Source organism: Mobula hypostoma, chromosome 12 (genome assembly GCF_963921235.1).
Source record: "Mobula hypostoma chromosome 12, sMobHyp1.1, whole genome shotgun sequence".
Classification (NCBI taxonomy): Eukaryota; Metazoa; Chordata; class Chondrichthyes; order Myliobatiformes; family Myliobatidae; genus Mobula; species Mobula hypostoma.
The window spans coordinates 75,966,842-75,981,728 of NC_086108.1; the positions used below are offsets into that span (position 1 = coordinate 75,966,842).

Genomic DNA, 14,887 nt, shown 5'->3' on the forward strand with positions numbered 1-14,887 from the left:
GTTTGGCCTGTTTCAGCTTTCTGAGGAAGAAGAGTCTTCGTTGTGCCTTTTTTTTTTACAAGCAGCGAGGTGTTGGTGGTCCATGTCAGCTGTTTTGACAACATAACTCCAAGGAACTTTTAAGTTTTCCGCACTTTCCACTATCTCTCCATGTATATGGGGGGGACCAGGTTATTGTCCTTACACCACTCCATCAGATGATCCACCTCAAGCTTGTAGGCTGTTTCATCCTCGTCTGAGATCAGGCTAACCACAGTGGTATTGTCTGCAAATTTAATTATGGAGTTGGAGGTGTAGATGGGGGGGGGGGCAGTCATATGTGAAGAGTGTGTAGAGCATACGGCTCAGCACACAGCCCTGCGGGGTGCCTATTTTTAAGATGAGGATGGCGGAGGTGTGCATACCAATTCTGACCTGCTGTGGTTGGTCTGTGAGAAAGTCCATGACCCATGAGCACAGGGAGGAACCAAGGCCAAGAGTGTTCAGTTTGCTGACCAGTTTATGGGGGATGACTGTATTAAATGCAGAACTGAAGTCCACAAATAACATCCTCACATAAGGATGAGGTTTCAGGGTACTTGGAGGCACACTGATGAAATAGGCCGAAGTCAGCATGGTTTCCTTCAGAGGAAATCTTGCCTAACAAATCTGTTTGAAAAATCAACAAGCATAGTAGACAAAAGAGTCAGTGGATGTTGTTTACTTGGATTTTCAGAAGAAATTTGACAAGGTGCCGCACATGAAGCTGTTAAATAAGAGCCCATGGTATTACGGGAGAGATACTAGCATGGGCAGAAGATTGGCTGACTGGCAGGAGGCAAAGAGTGGGAATAAAGACAAAGGGGGAACGTTTCCAGTAGAGGAAGAGTCTAGGAGTAGAGGGCACAGCCTCAGAATATAAGGACACCTATTTAGATCAGAGATGAACAGGAATTTCTTTAGCTTGAGGGTGGTGAACCTGTGGAATTCATTGCCACAGATGGCTGAGGAGGCCAAGTCTTTGGGTATATTTAAAGTGGAGGTTTGGAGTCATAGAAAACTGCAACTCACAAATAGGCCTTTTGGCCCATCTAGTCTGCACCAAACCATTTAAACTGCCTAATCCCATTGACTTGCACCTGGACCATAGCTCTCCATACCCTTCCCATCTATGTACCTATCCAAACTCATCTTAAATGTTTTAATCAAAGTTACATCCACCACTTGTGCTGCCAGCTCATTCCACACTCTCTCCACCCTGAGTGAAGTTGTTCCCCTCACATTCCCCTTAAACATTTCACCTTTCACCCTTAACCCCTGCCCTCTAGCTGTAATCTCACCCAGCCTCAGTGGAAAAAAGCTTATTTACTCTATCTATACCCCTCATAATTTTTGTGTACTTCTATCAAATCCTCTACATTCTAGAGAATAAAGTTCTAACCCATTGATTCTTTATAACTCAGGTCCTCCAGTTTTGGCAACATCCTTGTAAATTTTCTCTGTAGTCTTTCAACCTTATTTACACCTTCCCTGTAGGCATGTGACCAAAACTACACACACTACTTCAAATCTTCATCGACATCTTATACAATTTAAACATAGCATCCCAACTCCTTTATACTTCCTTCTACAAAGACCAATGAGCCAAAAGCTTTCTTTACCACCCTATCTACCTGTGATAGACTAGCAATGAATTATGGACCTGTATTCCCAGATCCCTTAATTTTACCGCACTCCTCAGTGCCCTACTGTGTCTTACAATGTAAGACCTGCCCTAGGTGGTCCTACTGAAGTGTAACAGCTCACACTTTTCTGTATTGAATTCCATCTGCCATTTTTCAGCCCATTTTTTCAGCTGATGCAGATCTTCCTGCATGCTTTGATAGTGTTCCTCGCTGTCCATTACACCCCCAGTTTTGGTGTCATCTGCTAATTTGCTGATCTAGTTCGTAGATATAGAGGTAAGCAACACCAATATCTGTGGCACTCCACTAGTCACAGGCCCCAATAATTAAATAGTTCAATTTCACATCAGAGAAATAAATATAATATACATCCTGCAATTCTTGTTCCAGTCAGAGAGAAATCAGGAAGGTTAAGAAGGCACGAGGTTGCTCTAACAGACAAGGTAAAGACTACCACTACCACTATCTACTACCACTCTCTGGCTTCTCCCACAAAGCCAATGTCTAGTTCAACTTACTACCTCATCCTGAATGCCTTCTTGACCAACCTCCCAAGTGGGACCTTCTCAAAGTCCATGTAGACAACATCCACTGCATTGCGTTCTTGAACTTTCCTGGTAACTTCCTCGAAAAACTCTATAAGATTGGTTTGACGCGACCTACTATGCACAAGCTGTGCTGACTAACTCTAAGCAGTCCCTGTCTATCCAAATACTCATACATCCAATCCCTTAGAATACCTTCAAATAACTTTCCCACTACTAACATCAGGCTCACCAGCCTATAATTTCCTGAATTATTCTTAGAACCTTTCTTAAGCAGCAGAACAAGATTAGCTGTCCTCCAATCCTCCAGTACCTCACCTGTCGCAAGGATGATTTAAGTAGCCCTGCTAGGGCCCCTGCCTCCCACAGGGTCCAAAAGAACACCTTATCAGACCCTGGCGATTTGTCCACCATGATTTTCCTCCTCTGTAGACTGCATAGGGTTCATGACATTGTTACTGCTTTGCCTCACTTCTGCAGACTCTGTCTGTCTACCGAGTAAATACAGATGCAAAAAGCCATTTAAGCTCGCCCTTATCTCTTTTGGCTCCACGCACAGGTTACCATTCTGATCCTCTAGAGGACCAGTTTTGTCCCTTGCAGTCCTTTTGTCCTTAACATATCTGTAGAACCCCTTGGGATTTTTCTTTACCTTGTCTGTTAGAGCAACCTCGTGCCTTCTTAACCATCCTGATTTCTTTCTTTAGTGTTCTCTTTCATTTGTTATACTCCATAAGTACCTTATTTGTTCCTCCCTGCCTACACCTGCTATGCACCTTTTTTCCTTAACCAGGGCCTCAATACATCTCAAAAACCAAGGTTCCCTTAACCTGTTATCCTTGCCTCTTATTCTGACAGGCACATACAAGTTTTATACCCTCAGAATTTCACTTCTGAAGGCCTTCCACTTACCATGTACACTTTTGCCAGAAAACTGCGAGTACCAATCCATGCTTGCCAGATCCTTTCTGATACCACCAAAAATGACCTTTCACCAATTTAGAATCTCAACCCGAGGACCAGACCAATCCTTTTTCAAAATTACCTTGAAACTAATGGCTTTATGATCACTGAATGCAAAGTGTTCCCCGGCACTAACTTCTGCCCTGTCTCATTCCCCAATAGGAGATCAAGTATCACATACTCTCTCATTGGGACTTCTATCTACTGAGTAAAGAAACTTCCCTGAACACATTTGACAAACTCCATCCCATCTCGTCCTTTTGTAGCATTGAAGTCTTAGTGAATATGTGGAAAATTAAAATCACCTACGATTACAACCTTATGTGTCTTGATAGTACAAAGTAAGGGCATTAAAGGTTATGTGGAGAAGGTAGGAGAATGGGTTTGGGAGGGAAAATAAGTCAGCCATGATTGAATGGCAGAGCAGATTTGATTGACTGAGTGACCTAATTCTTCTCCTACATCTTATCGTCTTACATAAACGTAACAAGATATCATTGTTTCAAGAAGAACATAAGAAATAGAAGCAAAGTAAGCCTACTCTGTTCTTCATCAAAATCATGTTTTATTTTTGAGCTCAATACCATTTTTGTGTAGTAATCCCATATAACCTGATTCCTTAATCTATCAATCTCTATTTTCACTGAACTCAATAACAGTCTCCAAAGCCCATTGGGGGTAGATTAGTCCAAATATTCACTATCAATTGAGTGAAGAAATTTCTCTCTCAGTCCTGAGCAACCAAATTTTTTATCCTAAGATTGTGACTTTTCATTTAAAATTCCTCAGCCAGAACAAACTCCAATCTGCATCCAGCCTGTCAAATTCTGAAAGAACTTTGCAGGTCCTTTGAGGGTAATAAAATATCCTCCCAGTCTTGTAAACACTGGAGAATACAGGCCCAGTCTGATTTTTTTTTCATACCATAAACTTACCATGCCTGGAAGCAGGCTAGTGAATTTATTTAATTGATTCCTCAATATCTTGATATGGAAAGCTATTTCATACAGTTTCCACAAATTCATCCTCAACCTCATTATTGCTGTCTTGATTAGTTTGTTCTGCATGTAAACTAAAGTCTCTGACAATGATTTTATTACCCCTATTTAAGCACCTCTAACTTTCCAAATAATGCAGTGCTCAATAATACAAATACTATTTAGTGGCCTATCAACACTGTAACTCCTACCAATACTTACTGCCCTTTGCTCTTTCACAGCTCAATTCCATACAAATGTGCTGATCTTTCTTCCCCATCATCCATCCCCTTTTATTAATAACATTATATGACTTTTTCATTTTTGGAAAATAGGTGATATAGTGTTATTAATAAAATTACAAATATCTTTGAACATGCAACTCACAGCTTTGGTCATATGGCAATTAAATCATATTCATTTGGGATGGGTAAAAAATATCGGTCTTGCCACATTCACCGAATTCTAAAATCTCTTATTGGTGCTGTTATAATTTGCCACATACTTATACACTTGACATTTTTTTCCTTTCTTTCAATCCATTGTCTGTTGGCTTTTGTTTCTGGTCTATTTATTTCACTTATTACTGTTCTAATTTCCAATTTCTGTCTCTTCGCTTCCTGAATTATTCTCAAAGTTCCCATCACACTGTCAATCTAACAAACTCTTCCCAGAAGAACTAGCAAATTCCTCCCTAGAGAATATTGGCTCCATAAGACATGAGCAGAATAGGCCATTTGGCCCAGCAAGCCTGCTCTGCCATCCAACCATAACCGTTTTCTTCCATCTCTTTCTCTTGCCTTCTCTGCGTAACGCTTAACCACTACCTATCACAAACCTATCAATCTGTGCTTTAAATATACCATAACCTGGCCTCTACAGTTCTCTGTGGCAATGAGTTCCATATATTTACCACCCTTTAACATAGAACATAGAACATAGAATAGTACAGCACAGTACAGGCCCTTTGGCCCACAATGTTGTGCCGACCCTCAAACCCTGCCTCCCATATAAGCCCCCACCTTAGATTCCTCCATATACCTGTCTAGTAGTCTCTTAAACCTCACTAGTGTATCTGCCTCCACCACTGAATCAGGCAGTGCATTCTATGCACCAACCACTCTCTGAGTAAAAAACCTTCCTCTAATATCCCCCTTGAACTTCCCACCCCTTACCTTAAAGCCATGTCCTCTTGTATTGAGCAGTGGTGCCCTGGGGAAGAGGCGCTGGCTATCCACTCTATCTATTCTGCTTATTATCTTCTACACCTCTATCATGTCTCCTCTCATCCTCCTTCTCTCCAAAGAGTAAAGCCTTTGCTGAAGAAATTCCTCACCTCAGTTTTACAGGGACATCGCTTTTTTGAGGCCTTGGATCCTAGATTCTCCTACTAATGGATACTTAATTTTAACATCCACTCTATCCAGGTCTGGTTAATGGTCTGGTCTGGCTGTGGTGCAATGATTCGTGCAGGCTCTTCTTGCCCCAAAAATGGTCTGAATACCTTAGAAATCTAAATCCTTCTCTGCTGCACCGTATTTCCATCTACAGATTCATTTGCTCTACATTGCAATTTCAGTAACTGAAGGAACATGGAACTGAGAGTAAATTGAGATCACTGGCTTAGAGTTTCCTCTTTTAACATCTTTCCCAGCTCCTAAAATGCTGCCTGCAGACCTTTTGTTTTTTCCTTCTGTTCCGCCTCTCCATTCCACATGCTCTGTTGTTCAGCGACACCCCTGACCTTGGCACCAGACAGGCAATATCCCATCCCAGAGTCACATCTAAGGCTACTGAAACATCTCCCTTCATTCGTAGCTAACTTCATTCACCAATACTTTGAACTGATTCTATGACTTATTTCAGACATTTTCAAAGCCCCTTTATAACTTACATGCCCAGTATTATTTTTATTTCCAGTTTGTCTTTTCAACATTGGTTGTTTATCATTCTTTGTTTATGTATCGTTTTTCGTACAATTCTATTTCATTTCTTTTATCCTGTAAATGCTTGCAAGAAAACGAATCTCAAGATATATGGTAACACATATGTACTTTGATAATAAATTTACTTGGAACTTTCTTCCTCCTTCACCATCACTATTGCCTCTCATTCTTCTTCCCCTCTTGAAGAGTTGAGTCACTCCTTATGGCAGAATTCCAGCTTTGACTGGATTTCCTGAAGGAACTACCAGTCCCCAGCAGTATTCAGAAAGGGAAATTTGTCAGTGGGCAATAGTTTCTCAGGGAACCACTGCACTACCTGCCTGCTTTTCCTGGTCGATCTGACAGTCATCCATTCCCTCTCCGTCCACACATACTTCAGCTGCATTGTGACCACCTAACTCTGCCATCACAATACATCCATGATTCCAACCAAAGCTCCATCTTTGAAATGCAGACTCAAACTGCTGCAACCTACTGGTAGTACCCTGCTTTCCAAATGTACAAATGGGTTAGCTTTCACTGACTGTGCACAAGGCCACTGAAATACTCGCCAGCATCCTCATCTCTCAGGAGATTGCAGGCCTGGCTGAAATATGAAGTGCTGTTACAGAGCTTACTTTATTAATTGACAGTTCAAAAGAGACTCAGCACCAACAGGCAAGAGTGGGAGTGATTTAGAATTAAAGTGATAGGATCCATGTTTGCAGAATGAATAGAAGTGCTCATTAAAGCAGTTACCCAATTTGCATTGGCTATCACCTACAGAATAAAGGGAAGTTTGCAACATACCAAACTGAAAATGGTAGAAGGAAATTGCTATTTCATTTGTAGGAGTGTCTGAAGCTCTGGTGGGGCGGGGGGGAGGGGGTCATATGATCGAAGAGGCTGCATCATCTGCAATTGCATAGCTATATGCTGTGGGCAGAGAAGTGGGCATAAGTGGTGAAGAAATGAGGCTCCTATAGTTCACTAACAACCAATGTTAAGTAAGTGTATTGGCTTCTACTTCCTGCTTTCAATAAAAAAAACTCCACTCTTCCTTCAGTTTCTCAATGTCTGTTACATCTGACAATGCCACTTTCTATGTTGTACCAATACTTCCGATATTTCTCCCTTTTTCACTTAATCAAGAATTCTCCTCCACCAGAAATGAGAGGACCCTTGAACTTCAAATTATTTCTGCATGTATCACAAACCTTCTCTGATCAAGTGTTCTCTTGCCCTCCCCAAAAATTAAAACAATATTTATATTTATTGTCGGCTAATCTATTTATGTTCTGGTAAAAACATAAAGAATTGAAAATCCACTGATTGCACTCGAATACTTACATAGCTTGTGTTTCATGTCATCAATCTCCTTTCTAAGTGATTCATGTTCTTCACAGAGGTCTTTTCTTCTGTTAATAAAATATTTTATTAAAACATATTCAGTGGATTGTTCATCAATCATTAACACTTTTTCAGGAGAATGTCAAGCATTATCAGTAATTTATTACTGATGGACTAGATTCCAGTTCCCAACAAAAACAGTTTAAAGATGGATGCTCAGAGTTCTACATCAGCATTTTGCAAGTCGAAACAAAAAGAAACATCATTGAATTTCTTAAATGACAGAACAAAGACTGCTGCTTTCAGTTTAATCAATATTTGCTTAGTAAATTCAAGGATTACTGGTAGAAAAGTTTATAAAAATTATTCATGCTCATAACCTCCATCACAATCCATAAAACCATGCACTTAAGTCAAAATTTTATTACAGGAGCTTAAGCTACACAAACTATGAAAACAATGAGGATTATTTTAACCATTTCTACCTTTCATGGACTTCTTGCATCAGGCTGGAAAAAGTTAGTTTTCTATAACCAAGCCTGCTATCCATATGACGTAGTTGCTCTCGCAAACTGTACATTTCATTTGAAATCTCTTTGCGCCAATCCTCCATCTTTCTCTCCAACTGGAAATCTAAACTCTTCTCTTCAGATTGCTCTTGTAATCGCCGAATTTCCTCTGCAAAACAAATGGCAATTTGAATTCAAAATACGTTTTTATCAACAAAATGTATTAAAATTTTAATTATTACCTTCTAATGATCGAATACGCTGCCTTTGCTGCTCCTTTTCTGTTTCAACTCTCAGTAAAGCTTGGTGTAAAGATTCAATGGTCTAAAGATACCAAAAAATATTGATCAAAATATTGAAAAAATAGTGCACATTCGATAAGTAAGCAGTCAATTATCTTCAATCTATTCCTTTGAATAGCAGGAAGCAAAAAGTAACCACATGTATAGTATACACTTAAAAAGGAAACAAGCCATCCCTATTAAGATGACAATTTAACAGGTATAATAATAAAAAAACGATTTTACAAATAGGTTCACAGAAAAACTGGCAGCAGAATGTTGCAAAAACAGAAACAAATACACCAGATATCTGGCCACTACACACTTTCAACAAAACCACAAATGCATGACGAAAATGGACATCCTACAGGAGATCATACTGTTCGTAGCAGGTTTTTGGAATAACATGAAGTAAGCATGTAGACCAGGAGTTTACTGGCAAATTGTCCATGTTCTACTGTGTCTCATCATTATATATAGAAGAATCACAACAAAAAACAGGATTTGCCTGTGGATTTTTAACTTTGCACTGTGTTTGAACCGGATATATCAAGAGTATGCCAAATTCTACACTATCATTACTCTCCCAAAATTTAAAAAAACAGGAGGGCTTTTCGAAAAACCAAGCAAACAGGTGTGTACAGAGACACAAATTTATGGAAAGTACACAGTTCTCTTACTTTTAGCGCACTTACTTTTCCTTGGAATTGTAGCTGCCTCGAGATGCTCATTAATTCTTCTTTAGGCAATTTCTGACTATACACATCTGAACAAGATATGTGCTCCACAGAAACCGAGAGAGGTTCATTGAATCGAATGTTTTTCATGTCAACCATGTCACGTGATCCAACTAAGAGAGAGCAAAAACGTTGAAAGTAGAAATAAACCTCTGTAGCCAACACACTTGTAATAAAACAAAATACTTATTACTCAGGTACAATATGTTCTCTCAAATAACATCTTCCTTTGAGGCAAGTTTCCTACCAGAGTTAGAAAATAATCCACATTTGTGGCTTTCTTTGCAAGCTATCATCAACAATTTCTCACAGAAACTTCCAAGCATCAATCATCAGTGGCACAATAGAGAAAACAAAAGGATGATTATTACATTTTACTGTCACACAGGTTCTGTGGAAGCTGCAGCAAGGCAAATAGGAGGAGGAGAAGATGACGGCGCGATGCAGCGTGCGCGACCACTCTGGTGGTGATGTCTGTTATTTGTCAGGTAGGGTACCGTGCACAATTCTGATTTGATGGAGACAGATGTGAGAATATGGAGGAACAACTGGAGAAACTTCTGAAATGCCCGCTTCGCTGCCGCTGCTACTGTGTGGTCCAGAATCTCCGGAGGGAAGGCCCCGAATCCTTGGCTTTGCTTGTTTCGGTGGCCAGGGCGAGGTCGAAGGCGCTTGGCAGAGGATGGTGCTCGGGAAGCTGTATCAGAGGGGCTGGTCGGAGGCTTAAAGTTTTTGGACGGACGGATGGACTCAGTGTCGGCTGTGGTCGGGTGCTTCCAATGCATCGGCAGCTGTCGGTGCCTGGAGGTTTATGGCAGGGAGTTTCACCCTTTGCCACCTGCTATCAGGGACTCGGGAGTCGATCAGGACTTGGAGACTTTTTTTTACAGTGCCCATGGTCTGCTGTTCATCAAATTATGGTATTGTTTTGCACTGCTGTAACTACATGTTATAATTATGTGGTTCTGTCAGTGTTAGTCTTTGGTTTGTCCTGTTTTTCTGTGGTATCACTCTGGAGGAACATTGTATCATTTCTTAATGCATGTATGCATTTCTAAATGACAATAAACAAGGACTGAGTGTTCTCATAATCTAATATTAAAATAATGTGTTGACAGAATAGAGTACAGACAGTCCACAATCTCAAGCTGAACCAAACCTTTGAAAGCTGGATTTTACTTCATAGAGCCTTTTCTGATTGCAGAAGTTCAGTAAAACATGAGTCAAGATGATAAGTTGAGAGGGACAGTGTGCAAACAAAGTGCAGTCAACCAGACTAACATGTCCCTTGAAAGCTTAACTCTCCTTTGTACAGCCTTTCTGTTCAAGCTTTGGAGCCAAGATTACCAATTACCAGACAAGATAAAGATGCAGACAAAGGATTCTAGGGCAGCACCTACTATGGAACAACTATTTTACTAATTTTCAAGTATTTCAAGTATTTTAACACATCAGTTCAATTGGCCATTAATATCTGAAATATTATGTTTGGTACTTGAATATGTAAATGATGTGATTCAGAAATGCACAGTTTCTATTAAATCAATTTCTATATCCAACTAGTTAATTTCTGTATAAAAATGGCATTTCTTTGTTCAAACCAGAACAGTTTGATGACAAAAGACAGGCTATTCTCATCATAAATAAAGTGTGATTGATTGAGACATGAGAACAAGTTGTCAGAGTACCGCTAAATGGCAATGACAGTTCAAATGATCAGATTCAGCAGGCGTTATCAGGTTACTTCTGTTGAGAAATGCATGAAAACAATTATACTACTTAATTTAGTTTTAATTTAAATAAACAGTACCACCTACCTTTTGCATAATACCCTGTGGTGTTCAATCTTTGCTGCAAACAAAAAAAAAGTCACTCCATTAATATCACAACTATACCAAAATATTCAACAGTATTACTATTGGGAATTACAGATGACAAGTTTTATGTGATCTTTTGAAGAGAAATTATAGCTCCAGTCTGATTAGAATCATGTTTATTATCACCTGCAAGTGACATAAAACCAAGCTCTGCAAGGAATCTGCAGAAGACAAGCAACTGCAAAGTCTCTTCCACAGTCAGATTAAAGAATCAATACTGAGGAACACAATTCCTGGCTTAAAGAACTTAAGCTTAAATATTTCGTTCAACATAAAAACAAAATCCAGAGAGGATGGAAGTACAAAATTAGGAGAGATCAGTAATTGCTTTATTTTAATTTTTTTTTGTGTGGGCACGTGGCCAAGTGGTTAACGCATTGGACTAGCTACCTGAAGGTCGCTAGTTCGAGCCCCAGCCAAGGGAACGTGTTGTGTCCTTGAGCAAGGCACTTAATCACACATTGCTCTGTGACGACACCAGTGCCAAGCTGTATGGGTCCTAATGCCCTTCCCTCGGACAACATTGGTGTTGTGGAGAGGGGAGACTTGCAGCATGGGCAACCGCTGGTCTTCCATACAGCCTTGCCCAGGCCCGCGCCCTGGAGAGTGAAGACTTTCCAGGTGCAGATCCATGGTCTCACAAGACAAACGGATGCCTCAGTTAATTACTTTTAATCAAATCTGAAAGACTCTTCACTTATAAAAATAAACATTCAATGCAAGAGGGTCTAATTGGTTGTTATGTTTTTATCATTCCATTAGAAATGGTTCCAAGATACTGCTCATCGCTAGTGGAGTTCGTGACTGTTAGATGCAGACCATTTTATTTACAACGGGAATTCACCACTGTCCTTATAGTCAGTGTGTACATTCCCCCCCCCCCAGCGCTAATGCTAAGGAGGCACTCTGTGAACTGTATGGAGCTATTAGCAAACTGCAGAACGCACACCCTGATGGACTGTTTATTGTCGCCGGAGATTTTAACCACATGAACCTTAAGTCAGTGCTCCCCAAATTCCATCAATATGTGGACTTTGCATCGAGAGGGGAGAACACGTTGGCCCTTGTATACACAAACATTCCCGACGCATACTGGGCGGAGCCCCGCCCCCACCTCAGTTACTCAGACCACATCTCTGTTATGCTAATCCCAACATACAGACCGCTCGTCAGGCGCTCCAGACCAGTTCAGAAGCAGGTGAAAACCTGGCCAGCAGGAGCCATCTCTGCTCTTCAAGACTGCTTTGAGCACACTGACTGGCACATGTTCAGGGAGGCTGCAACCGATGGCGACTCTACCAACTTAGAGGAGTACACAGCCTCAGTGACTAGCTACATCAGCAAGTGCATTGATGACGTCACTGTGGCCAAGACCATCACTACATGCGCTAACCAGAAGCCATATACTTTGAATAAAGTATATTTTGAAATTAAAAAACAGAAGCCATGGATGACCACAGAGGCACGTGCGCTGCTGAGGACCCGTGAGACCGCCTTCAGAGCAGGCAACAAGGCAGCCCTAACAACAGCGAGTGCCAAACTGTCCGGGGCCATCAGAGAGGCAAAGCTTGCACATGCCCAGCGAATCCACAGCTACTTCCAGGACAGCGACGACACATGGCACATGTGAAAGGGCATTCAGGACATCACCAACTACGAGACACCACCACCTGCATGTGCTGGTGATGCCTCCTTCCCAGATTCGTTGAATAACTTCTACGCTCATTTTGAGGCGGAAAATGATATGGCGGCGAGGAAGACCACCCCTCCTCCAAATGACCAGGAGCTGTGTCTTACCGTGGCCGATGTGAGGAGAACCCTGTGCAGGGTCAACCCACGGAAGGCTGCTGGACCAGACAATATTCCTGGCAGAGTGCTTAGAGGATGTGCAGACCAGCTAGCAGAGATTCTCACTGACATCTTCAACATCTCCCTGAGCAGCGCCGTCGTTCCTACTTGCTTCAAGGCCGCCATCGTCCCCATGCCGAAGAAGTCTTTAGTGTCCTGCCTCAACGACTACCATCCCATCGCACTCACATCCATCATCATGAAGTGTTTCAAAAGGCTTGTCATGAGGCACATCAAGGCCCTGCTGCCCCCCTCACTGGACCCCCTGCAGTTCGTGTACCGTCCCAACCGTTCAACAGACGATGCCATTGCCATCACCCTCCAACTGGCCCTAACCCACCTGGACAAAAAAGACACGTACGTTCGAATGCTGTTCATAGACTTCAGTTCAGCATTCAACTCAGAAATTGATTGGAAAGCTGAGCCTACTGGGCCTGAACACCTCCCTCTGCAACTGGATCCTAGACTTCCTGACTGGGAGACCTCAGTCAGTCCGGATTGGAAGCAGCATCTCCAACACCATCACACTGAGCACGGGGGCCCCCCAGGGCTGTGTGCTCAGTCCACTGCTGTTCACTCTGCTGACCCACAACTGTGCCGCAATACACAGCTTGAATCACATCATCAAGTTCGCCAATGACATGACTGTGGTGGGGCTCATCAGCAAGAACGATGAGTCAGCATACAGAGAGGAGGTGCAGCAGCTAAGGGACTGGTGCAGAGCCAACAACCTGTCTGTGAATGTGAACAAAACAAAAGAGATGGTTGTTGATTTCAGGAGGACACGAAACAACCACTCTCTGCTGAAGATCGATGACTCCTCCGTAGAGATCGTTAAGAGCACCAAATTTCTTGGTGCTCACCTGGCAGAGAATCTCACCTGGTCCCTCAACACCAGCTCCATAGCAAAGAAAGCCCAGCAGCGTCTCTACTTTCTGAAGGCTGAGAAAAGTCCATCTCCCACCCCCCAATCCTCACCACATTCTACAAAGGTTGTATTGCGAGCATCCTGAGCAGCTGCATCACTGCCTGGTTCGGAAATTGCACCATCTCGGATTGCAAGACCCTGCAATGGATAGTGAGGTCAGCTGAGAAGATCATCGGGGTCTCTCTTCCCGCCATTACAGATATTTACACCACATGCTGCATCCGTAAAGCAAACAGCATTATGAAGGACCCCACGCACCCCTCATACAAACTCTTCTCCCTCCTGTCATCTGGCAAAAGGCACCGAAGTATTCGGTCTCTCACAACCAGACTATGAAACAGTTTCTACCTGCAAGCCATCAGACGCCTCAATACCCAGAGCCTGGACTGACACCAACCTACTGTCCTCTAAAGCAGGGGTCCCCAACCTTTTTTGCACTGCGGACCGGTTTCATATTGACAATATTCTTGCGGACTGGCTGATCTGGGGGGGGGGGGGGAGGAGGGGAGCATGGGTAGGGTTGCCAATGGACAAGAGTAGCAGTCAAATACGTTGGGTTTACCCCGAGAAAGACTACAATGACCATGAAGCCTTGCGCGGGCACCAGTGCGCATGCGTGCACGTGCCGATTATTTCTGTACAAATCGTTTTTGCCAATTCTGTTCGGGGCGGGGGGGGGGGGTGGTGTTAATCAAGGACCGGAATATCGGTGATAAGTGGCTAATACACTCAATTTCATTTCTAAAAGGGTTTATCTAACGAATTTAATATTAAACACACACCGCATATTTTCCTCGCATGAATATAGCGATAAGTCAATTATCAGGGGAGGACAGGGAAGCTTGAAGTAAGTGTTGAATGAACTTCCAGTAGAAGTGGCAGAAGCAGGTTCGATATTATCATTTAAAGTTAAATTGGATAGGTATATGGACAGGAAAGGAATGGAGGGTTGTGGGCTGAGTGCAGGTCGGTGGGACTAAGTGAGAGTAGCGTTCGGCACGGACTAGAGGGGCCGAGATGGCCTGTTTCCGTGCTGCAATTGTTATATGGTTATATAAGTCAATAGCATCATAACATTTTAAGTAACGTTTGGATATTAACACAGCGCATATTTTCCCCGTATGAACATATAAAATCATTGCAACGCACCAATATCACTGAATCAGTGACTGGGCTCAAGACGGTCCTATCGAGGAGTGATGGGAGACAGTGATACTCTAACGGGGTTCCTTATGTCCAATCTATTCCGCAATTTAGTTTTTGTTACATTCATTGCAGAGATA

The 14,887-nt window shown here is 42.2% G+C and overlaps 1 protein-coding gene across 1 annotated transcript in view; it reads right to left on the reverse strand.

Annotated features, from left to right (window-relative positions):
• LOC134354929 (trichohyalin) overlaps positions 1–14,887 on the reverse strand; it is an 88,229-nt gene that overhangs the window by 56,172 nt on the left and 17,170 nt on the right. Inside the window, exons 3-7 of the mRNA XM_063064432.1 lie at positions 10,769–10,802; positions 8,910–9,064; positions 8,176–8,257; positions 7,910–8,102; positions 7,425–7,492 (exon numbers count right to left, since the gene is read on the reverse strand). Of these exons, the coding sequence (XP_062920502.1) occupies positions 7,425–7,492; positions 7,910–8,102; positions 8,176–8,257; positions 8,910–9,064; positions 10,769–10,802 (532 nt within the window). The remainder of the gene's footprint in view (positions 1–7,424; positions 7,493–7,909; positions 8,103–8,175; positions 8,258–8,909; positions 9,065–10,768; positions 10,803–14,887) is intronic.